The sequence below is a fragment of the Aquila chrysaetos genome, chromosome 14 (genome assembly GCF_900496995.4).
Source record: "Aquila chrysaetos chrysaetos chromosome 14, bAquChr1.4, whole genome shotgun sequence".
In the NCBI taxonomy this organism is placed as follows: domain Eukaryota; kingdom Metazoa; phylum Chordata; class Aves; order Accipitriformes; family Accipitridae; genus Aquila; species Aquila chrysaetos.
In genome coordinates this window covers 31099537-31117810 of record NC_044017.1, presented here as the reverse complement: position 1 = coordinate 31117810, position 18274 = coordinate 31099537, and the positions used below count along the sequence as shown (strand labels likewise).

The following is an 18274-nucleotide window of genomic DNA, read 5'->3' as shown; positions in this document are numbered from 1 at the left end:
TAACATTTTATGAGGTAGAAAACATATTGGTAACCACATTTCAGAATGGAAAATTCAATTAATAGAAGAGAGTTTTGTGAGAATCACATTATAAGACATCACTTGATTAAATGTTACTCACTTGATTAAACATTACTGCTCTTCAAGCTAATAATCGTACAAAAAAAAGAAACAAAATCCCACATAACAATAGTGATGCTGAATAGAACAGCCCTCAGAGTATTTCATTACCTAAACCATTTTGCACTAATATATGGCTGAATCATAACAGTAGTCTGGTATCACCTTGCCACAGATGAGTTCTCCTGCAGATTTTCATCTGATTAAATTCAGAAAACAGGTTTTAACTGTCTTGCTTTTAACAGCTACAGTTTCTGGTGATTTGCTAAAGAAACTAAAAAGAAGAAACCTAAGGAAAACAAGTATTTGTCTTCTACCATATACTCTGTTCCTCTAACTGGGGGGGAGGTGAGGAGAACCTTCACATATTAAAACCATATTTAGTGAATTTATATAGTAGTGACACTGCATACAATGAAAATATATTGCAGTTAATATAAATATCAGAAGATAATTTTCTAACAATCAGATACTGGACTATAAGAACAAATTCTCCTAATATTTTATTATTTACATTACCACTACAGTTTCCCCAAGACAGTCTGAAAGCAAGAATTAAAAGCAAGGCATAGCATGCAAGACCAATGCTAGTAAGCAAGAATAACTCTCTTTCAACAGCTGTAATTGCAAAGTCACACTGCATACAGACATCTATACTACTACAGTCACAGTGACACAGACATACTGAAACTCCTTTTGAACTAACTAAATTCAGATGCTGACAGCAGGCTAAATACAACAGCGTTGACAGGAGACCTTGCCAAGAAAATAGGTTGAATAAACCTGTGCAGAGGTTTATGCAGATAAAAGACAACAGTAAGGTACATTGCACTGCTATAACCTAGTCCTACAAAGTATCATTTGTTTTAGAAATTCAGAACAGGGAAAATCCCACATATATCAGTCAGAAGGGATTTTGCCAATAACTTCAGTTATGCCTACCTTTCACCCTACCTGCATTTGTGAACCAAATTGTCAAAAAAAACCCCAACCCAAAACCAGAACTTACTTTGCTTTGCTTGCATGTGCAGCTTATTCTTTACCTATTAAACTGTCTTTACCTCAATGCACGAGTTTTCACACTTTTACCCTTCCGATTTTCTTCTCCATCCCACTGGGGAGGAACGAGTGAGCAGCTGTATGGGGCTTAGCTGCCTACTGGGGTTAACCCAGAACAAGTAAGTAAAATTTACCACCATACCACTTAAACAGTTCAGTAATTTTAAACATGGGCATTCCACAGTTGCCATCAGAACTTAAAGAATTAAAAAAAAAGCACTATCTCAACATAAAGAAATGTGTGTCTCCTAATATTCTTGCTAAGCATTTCAGTTTTGAGTAGTACAAGTTCTTCATGAACATCCTTCAAACGGAGAAACCCCAATGTACACAGAATAGGGTTTAAAATGATAACCAAGACCACCACATTCTCTTTTAAAGCATTGTAAAAGCACTTCCAAAATGCGTTAACCTAAGCCCTTTCTTCAGTATTCCCTAGACAGACTAACATCGAGAGTCTGCATTTGCTAACAGATGCAAAGTACGTCAGAATTTATGTCAATACACAACTGGAGCAAAACTCTACAAGTAGGTTTATGGATAAATATGGCAGCAGACAAAAGGTGTCTGAGTAGTATATTTTGCATAGATGCAAAGCAAGGTTGTAAACAAAACTTGATCACCTTGGGTATTCTTTCAGCAAGAAAAAGTGGGGAATTCACAACAGGAGGAATACGTGGGAGTTCAAGATACCTGGCAAGAACAGATTGAACAGGTTCATACTTGACCCAGCTTTGCACAGATGGTTGGACTAGATGACCTCCAGTGGTCCCTTGAATCCTGAGTTATCCTATGATCCCATGAAATTTAGATACAAAGTTAGAATAAGGCTTTTACTGAATTAACTGCATATTTTAATTGATACTTGCCTTTTTGTTTACAAACAAATATTCTGTTTCAAGAAGCTAGTTTTGTGAAGTTGTAATTAGATCTTAACCAAAAGTTTCCAAAGGGAAAAGTTACCACTAAAATCAAATGCTAGTTGAACCAAAATTATCCCAAGTGAGAGAAAATCATAGATAAGAGATCCAAAAGAAGAGAACAACACAGCTTTGCCATCCAAGAAAGGCAATTGAAGGGGTATGTAGTAGAAAGATCACAGAATGATCTAAAGTGGAACCTACACTGCAATCATTTAGAAAATTTAAAATGGTATAGGTAAAAATCCAAACCAACTACTACTTCATTTTTATTGCCTTAGATATGATCACCTGGACATCAATACCACCAATTCACCTTACACAGTAAGACTGCTTAGCATGCAATTCCTTTTATGTCACTGACACTTCTAAAGCTGGTCTTTATGTACTGGCTGTAGCACCAGTACATAAAAAAATCTGATGTCATCTGCATTCCACCAAGGGTGGAGGCAGACAAACACTTTCTCAAAATGAGTTCCCAAGAAATCCACATTTCATAAAACCAAAACATCCTGTTTCTATAAACAGAATTGTCAAGCAATCCATTCTAGAATGGATACTCAAGGAGGAATTCTTAATTAAAAAGCGACTTTTCCTGTATTTGATATAAACCCTCTTCAACATCAGAAATAACCTTCATTTTTATGTCCCTAATTCATATAGCAGAACACCAAAGAAGACACAAGTGTAAAATTATTGCAAGGAAAAAAAAAATACTTTGATATCTTCAAAAAAGCACCATCAGAAGCTAAAACTTATATAAATCACATTCTATAATTTCATACTAATATACTGTCTACTAGAAGAGCCTTTTTCATTTGTTCATACCGGAACATCAGTCATTTTGATTTGGCTGTAGAGTGTGAACCTGACATCTACTGAGAGAAACTGAACAGTAACCTTAAGGAAGTCATTAAGCACCTCATATGAGAACATTTTCAGATGTATCTCTTCACAACCCAACATAGCAGTCAAGATTTTTGAGACTTTCCCCCCTCGAATACAAAGCTATTGCTGACAAAATCTGCAACCTGCCATCTTGCAACGTTCACTACAGCAATGTAAGATATTAGCATTCTACCTTCCCTAGAACAGGGGCAGCACGTGGATCCATGTGCCAGCTTCTCAACACCACAACTCAGAGCCTGTCCTGTTAGTTTAAATCCACCTTCATCACCATTTAGCCTGGTCACCTTAGTTAGATAGGCAGTACCTTTCAGTAAGAAGCTAGATGGACAACTGCAGTAGCATCTTTAATTAGAGTAAGAGGAAATACCCCTCACTAATCAAAGCTCTTAGTTTATTAAAGACAAAGGTAAAAAAATTAATTTATAAACAACTGCAGAAGAGTGAATGTCTGATATAGTGGAATAGCTGATCTAGTAGTTAAAAAAAAAAGAACAAATGACCAGCAGTTGAAGCTAAAATACAAAACAGTATTTGTAATTTCTTTTATTTATTTCCAAAGGAAATATATAACTAATCATACTATTATCATTGGCGTACTTTAAAATCGAGACAGTACATATGAGCCATGAATTTCTGATCTAAATACAAAGACTCAGGGAAATTTATCACCAGTATTAGGCAGAGGGTCAAACTGTACCAACATAAAAGTCTCTTTTAGTATTAAGACATATCAATTATTCCATGCTTCAACAAGTACAGTCCACTAGCCCCAGAATGAAAACAGCAGCATGAAATAAGGTGAGATACATCTGGTAAAGAATGACAGAAGTGACTAAATATTCTTGAAGTATTAGAGAAATTTCTCTAAAAGAAAGCAGCTTCTGCTAATGAAACAAAAAACCTTAACAGATTATTGCTCTCTAACATTTTCTTTTTTGTAACCCTGCTTCCCATGGATTTAATTATACTATTCCACAGGAAAGACATAGAGTGGTTATGCTCACATAACCTTAATTTAATAACTTAATCCTAATACTTGCCAATAAAGTAACATTTTAATATTATTAATGATTATTATTAATCATAATAGTTACCAATAAAGTAATATATTTCTCCCTATGTCCCGACTTCTTTCACAGATCTTGACTGGCCTATCCTCAGGCTATACCTATTTCACACATCAAGGAAGGACATAGAAACATGAAAAAAAAAATTTATATAATGCATTTAATAAATTTAATACACATGCAATGACAGTAAACGGACTAAGACTGAGCACAAAAGTTACCTGTTTTTTTTCCAAGCCAAATCAATTACAAGCTGAGGAATACCTTCTAACTGCAAATATTTTTATTTTTCTATGACAAGAACATTGAAAAATAAGATAGCTTTGTTAGAGACAAGGAAGGAAAATTTTTTAGAGGCAGTCTAATTCCTTCAAATACTGTTAACTGAGAAGGTGGTTTATCTTCAGTAAGTACCATATCAAAAATAATTTTTACAAATGGCAAACATTCTGTAAAACTACTTGGCTAGAGGCTGTTAAGTAAGAAATGTAAACAGCTTAGACCAGCTAGCCATCAAAACATGAAATAAAAGATTCTGGTTTAGAGGGACAGCTGTATTTAGGACAACTGGCAAGGTTTCTGATTAGTCCAGGTAAGTAAAATTCAACATTTCTGCAGATTGAGCCCAGGTATCCTACTGAAGCTGAACTTTCTTTTTCATAAATGGTTTAGAACAAAAGCATTTGCATTTTAGAAACAGTAATTTTGGAGGCAGATAGCTCTCAAACATTAGCACTGATACAGAATTAATAGTCTTTGCAGAGTCATTCACTAGTCTGGCAATCTCAAATTTGTGTGATCACAAAGTTGATCGGAAGTCATTTTATTTGGGCCATATTTCCAGACTACTGTGTTAACAAAGCCTTACACTGCAAATTTAGAACACAAAAAAACAATTCTGATTTCTCAGGAGATTTTAGAATAAGTGTTCTATGGATATTTATGAGCGCTGTCTAGAGCAACACAGATTCTCATGAAGAATTTGTTCATGCTGACTTCACCCACAAAAAAATCGATATAATTGTATTTTTATACAAATTCTAGTCAGAGAAGCTTTCCTTTCCTGCAGCACCATGCATTATTCCCACTTGTTCCAATAAAAAATTGTGGGAAAAAGCTAACAGATTTGGGAGGGATGTAGAGGGAAGCAATATCCAGCCTTTTCATAAGTCTTCTCCTTTTCAGACCTTTTACTGGTGTTAAGATTTTTCAGATTTAAATAGTTAGCCTCTCATCATTCTCCTGACTATTCCAAACTCCTGGTTATGTAATCATCCAAACTATTCAGAAATCGTTCAGAAGCCTACATTTATTACAAGCACACATTCGCATGTAGGAACTGGTGTACTTGTTTCTTGGCAGGGGGGGATGACAGTGTGTGTTTGTTCTGTTGGGTTTTTTTCACTTTTAAAGGTAAATCCTACTATACTGGATAGAAACATAAGGAAACTTCACAGACTTGTTCTGTTCCCCACATGTATAGTCTCAACTGCAATGCTCGTGCTTCACTATTCCCATAGCAATACCATGATTTATTTCTTCATTTTAGAGCCTTTCCCTGTAGAGGCTAAACCTTACACTCATTCTTACTTTCCTTTAATGAGTACTTGTAGAAAAGCCTCTTTTTTTTCAGGCTACCATTGCTTCATAGACAAACATGGCTTAAATTTTCTGATAAACTGAATGTTGGAAGGATAGCATGGCCACATTTCCCACAGCTTAACATTTAAGTGCATAACTAAAATGCTTCAGTGAGACTACCAATTACTGCAGTTATGTTACTACCGCACAGAACTGTTCAACACCAAACTGAGCTATAAGATTCCAGAAGCCATTTTTAGCCTTGGGCACTAGGCCAAAAATAACCTTTTCAGTTCTCTAGGAAGCCAAATGTACAAAGATATGAAAACTGACAGGAGTAGTGCAGCACTTCTCGCCAAAATACTGATTTTTTTTTTTTTCTAAAGTTCATATTCTTTCACATTACCTGATTCTTAACTGATTACAAATCTACAGTGATATTCTTTTAGAGACTGAGTATTTCTGAATCATACTACCATGCTTCTGTGCCAGATGCCACTATAAAGTGAGCTCTTCGATTCTGCATTGTGTTAATACATTTAGAATCCCAGGATTTAAGACCATAGTGAAAAGATTCAAGGTTTACATCTTCACTACTACCCCAACGTCCTCCAGAGCAAAGCTTCAATTCAAATGCCTCAACATCCATTCTTCAAGATATCTTACACCATCTTGATTTAGATGTAAAAATAAAAGCCAGAGAACCAAAGCTGGATTGCTTTCACAGTTTTGTCCTTGATCTGTTCTGAGATCTGGATTAAGCCATTCAAAATTTCTGTTCCTCAGTTTTTCCCACCTGTAAAACCAGGGATAACCTGCATCATTATAGAACAATGAAATAATTCACTGAGAAGAGCAAAGTTTGCAAGGTAATTTTTAACAGAAACATAGAACAAGGTCTATGCTAGGACCAACTAAAACTAGAAATCAGCTTTTAAAGTCATTATATTAACACTCAATATAATTAAATGAAAGGCTTTTAAATTAATCAAAACATGACAAATTCAAAAGACTACTTTCTCTACCCTTAGAAGCTCCTGACTGGTTGGCTGAATGTCAAAGTTACACACAGCACACTTTAACATAGCAGTATTAGCTGTAATACCATGATACAAAACAATATACCAAGAGAGTGGCTGTCTTATCTCTAAATTCCCTTACAAAAATTTTAGCAAATTGAAGTTACTGGATATTTTATAGTAGCTCATCTTTTCATTCAAATCATAAGATCCATACCACATGCACCAAATATTTTCTTTGAAGAGCATGCCATAGATCATCTTCACTTTCCATGTTGAATTTGAGTAAGCACATCGGAAAAAAAGAGGGCAGGTCCAAAGATGGGGAAGAAATGTGCCAATTTTTTTGAAGAAAAAGCAGCAATTTCAGACTCAGCAGCCTCTTTCATCCCCCCAAAATTCATCAGAAAAATAACGGATGAAACTACACACTGTCAAACTAACATGATAGCTCTCCATCAAATTTGAAAGTTTAGATAATGAATGGTAACATCCATTATAATACACCTGTAAGTCAGTAAAGCATTCCATTAGTTTCCACACATTTTGACTAAGAAACTACACCATCTGCTCACGAGAGAGTAAAAAAAAAAAATCAAGAACTACACACAACGACAAAGTACGTTGATGTTGTACACAAACTAGGTACCGGTACTGACAGGTCTTAAAATAAGACAAAGTAATGAAACATAAAACTTTTTAGACGGACCCCACAAACAAATTCTTGGTCACACATCTTTCTTCAAAAACACTACTAAGCAGGGGAAAATACCATGTCTGGTAAAACTTGCAAATGACAGGACGCATATGAGCGAGGGAAAAAAACCAAGTCACTAACACAAAGCAATCTGAACTGGCTGGTAAACAAAACACAGGCAAAGAGTAGGCATTCAGCCAGACTGAAATTCAAATCTTGGAACAGGGTTCGCAGGCAAAACTTACCGAGTAGGGAAATGACATTGTACATAGTGGAAGGCAAAAAGACAGTTTTCTTGAACTGGGATGAACTCCAAAAAAAATTAAAAATAAACCTTAGCAACACAACACACAAGCATGGGAAACCTGGGTTTAAGTTTCTCCCCTTAACCAATCACAGCTGCTGTTTAATAACCAGGACATCTTCCCCCCAGCCCCAACTGCTGAGAAGGCTCCTTTCACCTTTGACCAGAAACCCCATCCCAGAAATCTTCATCACTGTCTGTATTTTTTCATTATGTAACATGAATGACATTACGTTCTCCCTCCTTCCCCACCGAATAAACAGACAGCTTTGTTGTTACTACACTTGCCATGCCTTAAAAAGACTGAATTGAATGAATTCAGCTAGGCCTCACTAGTCTCAAAATACAGTAATATGGCAATGGTACAACCTGTCGAGTACTCAACAGTTTTACCCCCTATTTCTCCCGTCACTAAATTTATAAACAGTTAAAAGTTCAAACAGTAAAAATAAAAAGTCATTTTAGTGACAACTTCGCTTACCATGGTAGCAATTTCACTATCTTTAAATTCTCTGACACAAGGGTCTTACCATACATGAACTGTTGGATTTGTATTTTTGGTATCTTGCCTTACTTCCTGTAAACCTCATCCAAGGGCGTATTCTGTTCCACTTCTTTCCTTGGATTAATCTCTGATTCAATTTTCTTTTCCTACCCCATTTCTTGCCCATTTTCCAAAACTTCTCCATCAGTCCCAGTGATAACCAACTTATCTTTGCACAAACATTTTATGAACCTGTTTCTTTCTGTTCACCAAACAACAGATCCAACTTGTCATTCATGCCATTCTCTTCACATTTAAAGGTGGAGGGGGTTTTATTTCTCATCTGATTTTCTTCATTTTTACTTTTTGCCTGTCTAATGTAGTGCTACAAAGGAGCGATGCCACTGCAAAAAACGCAACCAAAGATGCAGACTTTAGATGTTAAAAAAACCTGACGTGTCTGTATACACACAATAAATCAAAGTGAAACTGTCATTTGTAGTTTGCTTGTTTTGAAATGTACTGCTTTATATTATAATCTACATTATAAAGAAATCAAGGCACATGTCATGTTTAAATATACTTCCAAGATACTTTTTGCTGAATTTAGTTTCTTTAATTCAAAAAATTATTTAGCTTAAATCCTCCACCCACATATTAATGCCAGTTGTCCCAGCAGTGTCTCCTTCTACGAGAAAGAAGTACTTACAGGACTGTCTGAGTAGAAAACACCTAACTAGTCTATACAGTCAAATCCAAAAACTAGAAATTAAATCTGTTACCAATCTTGCATTTTACAGCACTGCAGTTTTGGAAGGAAATAAAAGTTCTGTTTTCAAAGCAGGTGTTCCAAGCCTACCTTGACTGGCAACATGCACTTCAAAAAGGAAGGATTATCAAGAAAAGCGCAGAAACAATTGTAGGGAGACACAAAACATTTATAATGTTTACAACATTTGCAATTTATATATGCAAGCAGTTGGTGTATTCCAATAAATTAACCTATTGAAAAACAGAAAAGGTAACAGACAGCAAGTATCTTTTGACGTATTTTCCTATTTGTTCAGTACAAATAATTCCCTCCACTCTACAAAGAGTATTTCCAAACCAAGTAGAAGAAAACCACCTGTACAAACAATTACTGCAACTCGTACCAAGGAATAAAATCACCCAGCTACAGAAAACCGACATAAAAACCTTATCCATTCAGCAGCACAGGTCACTGTTAACATGGTGCTCAGCTGTTTTGCTCTTGTTCTGCTTCTCATAAAGATCAATTCAAGAACTCTGTTCTGATATTCAAAACCTCCAGCTGCTTCCAGTAACTTCTCTAACCATACCTAGAAGAGCTACCTCACACTGGCATCATGAAATTATCAGCTAGCTTTTAACTAAAGGAGTCAGAATTCCCGCAAGCTCAGCTGAACATGAAACTTTTCATGCAGCTTCAAAAGTGAGCGCAAACCTCAGGCTCCAAATTAAATGCAAAACTAACCCTCATTTGGCTCTGCCAAGATCATCGTCTCACTCGCAAGTTTTGCCTTTTTTTTTTTCTTTAAAAATATTTCTCCTATGGACTGGGATAGAAGGACGAAAGACTGTTAGTGTTATTTCTATTTTTAAATAGTTAGGAGGTTTACAGATATTATGGTGTTCTGCACCATACAAGGAAAGAAAGGGATAAAAAGGCAAGCTGGCCAGCAAGACACCCTTGGGGGAAAGAGGCTGGGGAGAAGCGTTAGAATTTTAGAACTGAACTCCTCCCACAAAGACATATCTACCCACAAATTAAGCAGAAAGTAATTAATCCTCCAGAAGCTTAACTCCTCAGTACCTTTCCAAAGAACTACTCTGATGTATGCATTATACCTTGCAGAATACGGTCAGCAGAGAGCAGTCAGAAGTCAGGAGACGTAACGCCCATTTCCACTTTTGACAGTGATCTCCATACTGAATACGGTGGTAACGTTTCTGGCTCTTTCAATTTTACACATGGGAGAACAATAAATGGGTACCCTATTTTCATCGCTCTGGTCTCAAAAGAACACGTTAAGGATACCACTCTGGTTTCAGAAGTGCCATTTAAATTATATTGATTTTAATTGTGAATTAGGGATTTAACCAGCTTGGGAACTTTCACAAATCTGGTAGATGGTTACTAACAGAGACAGCAAGAACACAATCAACAGAATGAACAGTCTTGTGTCCTGGGGAAGTTACTCATACTTCAGAATGGTCATTCTGATATGCAAAACATCACTCCCTCCATCTTGGTTGCTCTTACAACTCTGTAAGCAGCAAAAACATCACTGGCTTTTCCTTCTGCAGGCAAATGGATGCTAAGCTTCCCAAACTTAAATTCAACAGTTAATCTTTTAAAGTATGAATTTTAAACTATTATTTGTAGCATAAAGCCTGTAAATGTCATGTATATTAGAGTCAAATAATTTTCTCCATGTTTATCTGTGTTCACAAAATTCTAATCATCAGTATTAATGTAACTGCTCAAGAAATCCATTTTTCCTCACTTTTACAGGTACCAGAAAAGTATCCCAAGCCATTATACTCAACCAAGAATATACAGCTCACCTCCCTGCTTGTAATCCTTTCCCCTCTTCCACTTCCACCACTTCATGTATTTTCACTCAGTGCTTCATAAATTTTCACTCACTTTGTATGACACTTCTACGTTCAAATAGTATCTTCTTTCTATCCATTTTCTTGTTTAAACCTGTATTACATTGGCATTTGCCCCGTTCCTCTTCCCAGTCACAGTTCTACTGGGCAAATACTCATTCTACTTTGTCATAGCCAATTCTACCCTAATCTCTTCCCCTCACAAAAATATTTAGTGTTTTCAAAACTCTAAGTATAGTTACTGTATTAAGATTCATACTGTCTCTCCTGTTTTACAGATGCCTAAACCAAGATCTCTCTTGTGCCAAGGAAACAAAAGAAACAGACCAGAGGAAGGAAGAAAAGGAGGCTCATAAACCACGTAGGGATATTTGGCTTCTACCTCCCACAAGGCCTGCGATCACATGCTAGTGGATCTTCAAAACCAAAGTTGTTCAGCTAGAAGCATTTGAAAAGGCACCTGTAGCACCTTTACTACCATAATAGCACTTTTGGAGCTCTGAGTCGTCTTTTCCAAGGCAGATGGGCCAAGGGCACACAAAGTGACAACATTTCTACAAAAGCAATCAGTTTTCATCCATTTACATGCACAGCATGGCCAAACATGGCTCTGGCAATTCTAGGTTAAGCTGTTTAAAAACCAGCCACCCTAAATTGGAAGTTAACTTTAAGGGTAAAGGTTCAATAAACTCCTGAGTTTATTCCTGCTGAAGTTGAAAGATCTCACCCTCCCTCTTATCAGGTGATTTCTAGTCTGCCATCTCTCCTGCCTCTTAGTCCTTGCACTAGTTTTGAAGCTCCTCTACAAACAAAGCAAGCTAGGCAAAAAAGAAACAAACAAACAAAAAAAACCCACACTGGGGAAGGAGATGGACACACGCACACACTCACACAGACACACAGAGTCAGTGGTAGAAAGCCATTAATCTGCTCAAACCACATTCTGAAACAGCAACCAGGCAATTGAGTACTCCTAATTTGTTTCATGCAACAAAAGGCACTCTGAGCTAATTCACTTTATTTTGTGCTGAGAAGAGCCTAACAGCACCTGCAAAGTCACTGACTGCATTTCAGCTATGGGGCATAAATCTCCAGACAAAAGAGGTAACTTTCAAAAGCACAACTGACTAGACTTTATATAGCAAAAGAACTAATAGACTCTTTTCAACAGCAGTCAATAGCCTTGCTGTTTATATGATCCAGAAGCAAGGACATACTCAGACTTGGGGAAGAAAAAAAAAAGACCAAAGGGCTTTCAAGGGTATTCTGCAGTTGTAAGTTGCTAAGCATGTCTATGCTTCTAAAAAAAAAATCATTTAATTTGATAAAGCTCTTTCACAAAGCACTGCTTATCAGATAAAAAAAGAACCTAGAATATGTTAATACAGAGATGTCCAGACAGACCACATTATGAAGTTACAGTCTGAAATTGCATTTATACTGTTGGACACGTAATAATGAACACAAAATGAATTTATCTTCATTTTTTAGCCTTGATACAAAGACACATTATATAGTAACCTCAAAAAAGAGTTACATCCCATAAGTTTTGGCTGCAGGGCAATATTCAATTCATCTGTGAGAATAAACAAGCATACTTCCTCCTCTCTCCCTCTCCTAACACTTAGGATATTATTTGTGTAAGAGAGAGTAAGTAAGGTTAGAAATCTTCAAATAAACACAAGAAGGCTGTAGGAAGGGACTGACTATTGAACATAAAGAAGAAACAAGAGTTTTATTCTTTTTTTTTCAGATTTATAATTAAAGATGTTATTTTTATTGATGTGAGTTTGGATAAAATGCGCAAAATGAAAGGTTCTCAAGAAGCCTCATCCGAAAAACCACAATGTAATAAAAATTTGAATTCAAGATGATGAATTATAAACTATTCAAAGCAGTAATTATCAGAGAGAATTCTTAAAAGGAGAGGGGCATATCAAATCTCTTTTCTTCCCTAGTGATCAAATAATAACCAAATTCTAACAAAGAGTCCATTTGGCAGTCATTTTTGGTTTATGAAAGCGTGCAGTAGCACAAACCAGTCTGTATCTGTGACATCCTTCCCAGTACAACCCGCATCTATAAGTGGAACCAACTGCACATCTACTGCTATAATTAGTTCCCAGAAGTGAAGGAAGAATTACATTAATGGAGGACTTGGAGAAAATCAGTGAGAATGAAGTATGGCAATCTAATATACACAGTTGTTCATTTTTAAAAAAATTGGTAAATAAGTTTTGTTGTTTTTTTTTTAATTAGCGAAGAGGACTGAAAAGCACATATTTCACCTGAACCAGTATCAATACCCAAAACAAGAAATAAATTTTTCGGAAAGATGAACAGAAAGAACTTCCAGCTGTTAGGTACAAACAAATGCATTCCTGGACTTAACCGCGATGGAAGACAACTTGTAAATTTGTTATTGTTTTTTTCCTTTACAGGATCCCACAGGAAGCACTTAGATGCCAAAATTCAAGCTAAAGTGCCCCTAAAACCCTACACGTTCTCCAAAAGCTGTTCAGGTGCTACTGGGATTTTCGGACCACCTTGAAAACAAATCCGTAGTTATACAGTCCGAAGAACTATTTCAAAGATGCTGCCAGGCAGGCTAAGATGTCTTCAGCACAGCAATGTCTGAAGAGCACAGTCCATTTATAAAGATTTTAAAAAAACAGCAGGTAGTTCTTTTGTCTAGTGAGCATTCCAAAGTACAAAAAATAAATACATATTCTTTCCAGAATTTCACACTCTCCAAACTAACACTCAAATACTTCAATTTGTATTTCTTTTCAAACAATCTAACACCTGATTAAAAAAAAATATTTGCTTCTCTCCCACATGATCACAAGCAGCAGCAAGTAATCCTTCCTTGTGTGCCTAACTCACACAGTAGAAACAGATGAAACAGGTATTCACCAGAACAGGTTAAGAGGATCTGTCTTTAGAAATACAGCAAAAGCCTACAGAAAGAGGTTGAAGTGATACAGGCAGCCATGGTTACACATTTAAGCAACAGCTTTGGGGCTTTTTCTTCCTCTCTTATAAACTAACATGCTTCCAGCATTTCCAGTGGTTTTGAGGAATATAATTGCATACTATTACTTAAGAACTATGTGATTACTGTGCCACGGTCTTCTGCATAACCCAGCCTGTAATAAAAGTGATAAGAATAGCATTTATTATTTTGAAATGGTTTTTGCAATGCATCCACACTGATGTGGTTTAAAACATCTGACTAAACTCAAGATACTTTACGTAGAGGTTTTGTTTTCTTCTAACAGTACTGCACACAATGCAAACTCCCTTCTGTGTGCAAAGATGCTGTCTGAAAGTTCATCTGACCAGGTCACTCAGCTCTTTAGCAAAACTTTCAAAGGCTGAGGAGGAAATGTCCTATCATGTCTCTATAAGCAAGACGTATTCAACACAAAGAAAACTCACAGAAGAAAAGCATACCAAGAAGCTGCACAAATAGAAAGTGACAAGTATAGTTAAGCCTCTACAGTTACTATGGAATGCAACTGCAATAAGAACTAGAAAAGTCAAACCATTCAGTCCCAGCTATTAAAGGCAACCTACAGCCCTTTCGTAAGCATATTCATTGCCTCACAAAAGCTGATGTCTAACTTCAGGAAAAAAAAATAAATGCACAAACAGAGAATTTAAAGTTTAACACCTCTGTCTTCCTCAGACCTACCTAAAGCACTCAGAACTTTTCTAGAAAACAAGCTTGATAATATTTTATTGAGAGTAGCTGTAGACCATCATTTTCTGAATCCAAAAATACTGTCAGTATCTAGTGCTAAAACACTATCAAGATGCAGACATTGTTCAGTTTTCTGGAAATCCCCTGCTTCTCAGACCTCTAAACTCAATCCCCCAGACTAGTCTTCTCTAAATCAAGGACTATCTTTATTTTTCAGCGAGACCAGCCCTCTTTAGCAGAAAAGCTTTAAGAGTGAAAGGCTACCCCTACCCCAAACACCAATGTTTCAGGGCTTCAGAGACATGTCAGCACATAAAAGTCACTCATTGCAAGGACATATTCCAAGTAGTACAAGAAAGTACTGTTTTTATACTGTGCACGTTTATGGAGAGGAAGCAAGAGAAAATTCCCATCAAGAGTTTGCCCCAAGAGCTTCAGAAATCTGGGCTTAGGCCAAGAAGCTCTTCTGTTTATATATTCTACTTATGTAATGTAACAACTGAAAAGGAACACAGATTTTTTGGAAATGTATTCACATAGGACTTAACTCACAAGGCAAACAATTCCCATTAAACAGTTATAACATGCTGCTACAAACAAAAACATAAAGTAACTATAGATTAACACATGGTACTCCCAAAAAGGGACAATGAAAAAAGGGCTGCTGTTGTTACAAGGTTGAGACACGGGCTGCTCTATACTGCTGTTTATACCAAACAAAAAGGGAATGAAAATCCCATCCTACATTTACTATCATATTGAATGTCTTCTATGTAAACTCTGACAAAAGCACATTAACGCTTGAAGGCAAAGACTACTTTTTTCCTGAGCTCCCCTCTGAATAGAAAACTTCCTAGAACAAGTAAGCATGTAACAAGCATATACTACCTATACACACAACACAGCTCATGCTTGCACAGAACATACTTACACAACATACAAACACTAACATGTAATCACTGCCCATCAAATAATTTTTTTCCAGTACATAATTTTGTTTTCCAACAGTTTGGATCAGTATTAGGTCAAACCAAACAAGCTAACTTTCTGGATTTCCAAACTACTTATCTCATATCATGGCATGTCTTCATTAGACTACAACTTTAAAAAAAGAAAATAGATAAGACATCTTGCTTGGGGAGACAAGCTGAAAATCATTCTTCTAACTGCATACAGTTCCACTATCATGCCTTATCCCTTTCACTATTGCATCTGTTACTGAGTCAGTTAATGGTTAACACGGCAATTCATGCTACCAATTCACAGTAGTTTCATTCATCAAGCTTCCTTCATATTTCTCTTTTATTGATATGATGATATAGGTGTTCAAACGGAACACTGCGAAATCCATTCAGCAACAGCGAACAAGCGACAGAGCTAATAACAATTACATATGACGCCTACCACACATCTGAGACATTACTCTGTTCCTTACAGCTGGGATAGATACAAGTATGCAGTCAGCACATATAGGAAGGCATAAATACCCTCATGTGCAGGAGCAGTTGAGAATTTCGGTTCATGTTATCACATGTTTGCATGCAGGTATAGCACCTGCTGTTTTGTGGGACAAGAACAAGTGGCTACATGTCTGCTCCACTGCTGTAACAACACAACTATCTTCAGCAGGCAAACGGGGACACAAAAGGGCACGCGGAGGCGGTACACTAAAGATCTTAGGAATACACTAATATATTCTTCTAGTGCGGGTTTGTACTGTTCTACCTAGTGATGCTATCTAAGGAATGGACTATATTCCAACCCCTGGCACAAATACGGGCAGGAAAACAGATAGGACCCTTTGTGGGGGTCTGCCTCCTTAGGTGAGAAACAAGTGTGCCTTTCTTCACGTTGGAAGGAGGGTGTGAGGGCAAGGTAAATGCAAACTGGATACACCTCCCCTCACCGCTCCTGCCTGCAGGGTTGTCAGGCCTGTCCCCTCTGCAGATTTACATAACGATGGTGTCCCCCACTGTAGAATAAGCACAGTGCCTGCGAAGACGGATTTCTCTCCACATTTGCCTTGGGAGATAGCGTTACATACAGAGCTGGAACTACGGCTACATGACTGCAAGGATACAAGGGTGGATGTCAACCCCAGTGTCAGACAAGTGGCATTTGTGAAAGGTAGCACGCTCTCTGGGGTAGCTGCAGCGCAAAAGCCTTCCTACGGACATGCCTCCATCTGTGGTGTGCAAACAGGCGAGATGTGCAGAGGCACACGAGTGAGACACAGACAGGCACCCCCTCCGTGCCAGGCGGGTCCACCTACATGCAGCGGGATAGAAGGAGCAGGTATCCAACCTGGCAAGCGTACGCATTCCTCACAAAACCGATTCAAAGGCGGGCTGGCTGCCACCAGCCGGGGAAGGGTGGCAGAGAGACGCACATTCCCCAGAGCGGGGAAGAAGACAGGTGCGAGCAAGAATCCACGCGCGCTCCCCCAGCTTGCCAGGGGAGAGCCAGCTCTCCCTCACCAAATGCGGAGCGAAGGGAGGGAGAGGAGGGCGTGCAGCGATCCAGCCATATGGGAGCAAACACCTACCTCACACACGAAGGCGGGGTGGGGGGGAATAGAGAGAGCATAGGGTCCACGGAGAGCTGGGAGCGGGCTCGGTTTCCTTGTGGAGATGGGCCCACGGGAGGAGGAATGAATGCCTCGGGAGGTGGAGGGAAAGGGTGGGGAGCGGGTGTTTTCCTCACAGGGAGCTTGGGGGGCACTAGGATGCCAGAGGGAGCGGAGAGGGGGGTGGAAGGTGGGTGTCCCCCCCCCCACCGGCGATTTTAATCGCCGGTGGGGGGGGGACACCCACCTTCCACCCCCCTCTCCGCTCCCTCTGACAAGATACCGGCGCCGGCCACCCTCTCCCCCCGCACCCCCCCCCCCCCCCGGCCCGGTTCCTCGCCTGGCCTCACCTGCCCGCACCGTATCGGAGAGGTCGTGACTGAGGGCGGCAGCGCTGCGCGGGAATTCCTTCAGCTTCCTACCGCTCAGGTTAAGCCCCCCGGAATGAGCCGCTTCCTCCAACGCCCGCTCCAGACCACGGTTCAACGGCGCCTGCAAACCCAACGACCCGCCGCCGCCGCCCACCCCGGCCGTTGCCGCCGCCAGAGCAGCGGCGGGGAAAGGCTGCGACTCGCCTCCCAGCGTCGCCATCTTTCTCCTCGCCCGCTTAACGCCGCTGGGGGTACCCCAGAGAGCTGCCGGACCTGCCTCCCTCCCTCCCTCTCTCCCTTCCTCCTCCTCCTCCTCTTTCCCGCTCGCTGTGGTGGCGGCACCGCCGCCGGGGAAGGGGGGGGAGAAGCGGCAGCGCAAGCAAGAAGGCGAAGGCGGAGGCCAAGGGCGCGGGTGAGGCGCGCCCACTGCGCATGCTCCGCCTCACCACCACCACTCCCCCCCCCCCCCCCCCCTTCTCCCTCCCTTACCCCGGCGGACACCCGCTCCCGCGGGCGGTGCGCGGGGTGGGGCACTGCGGCGCCACCTAGCGGCGGCGCGCCGCTGCCGCGAGCGCGGCTGCAACAACTGCGGCTGCGGGCGCGGAAATGCGAAGCGCGAATGCAACCGCAATGCAAGCGCGAAAGGAGGGGTGATCCCTCCCTCGGGTTTTGTTCACAACGTTCCCCGCCGCCTACCCCTTTTCAAAGGGACGCCCGAGACCTGCTTTCGGCCCCTTCTCCCGGCGTCCACCGAAATTGTTCGCCGCGCCGGCGGGCGACGCGCAGCGATTTGCGGTTGGGTGGGACGAAACGGGCGTGCGGGCGAGCGTGCGT

General features: G+C 39.7%; 1 protein-coding gene across 17 annotated transcripts in view; it reads right to left on the bottom strand.

Moving 5' to 3' along the window:
• The window catches only part of LRCH1 (leucine rich repeats and calponin homology domain containing 1), a 133934-nt gene extending 116081 nt beyond the window's left edge, over window positions 1-17853 (bottom strand). For 12 of the 17 annotated variants that reach the window (XR_003926491.2, XR_003926492.2, XR_003926495.2 and 9 more), the window contains exon 1: window positions 17420-17853. Coding sequence is in view for 4 of the 17 variants with exons in the window: in XM_030036261.2 (XP_029892121.1) it covers window positions 17420-17660 (241 nt within the window). In the remaining 13 variants the exon portion in view is untranslated. The remainder of the gene's footprint in view (window positions 1-17419) is intronic. The other 5 variants (XR_005933897.1, XR_003926497.1, XR_005933895.1 and 2 more) reach the window with 4 other exon arrangements.
• Between the last annotated feature and the right edge of the window lie 421 nt (window positions 17854-18274).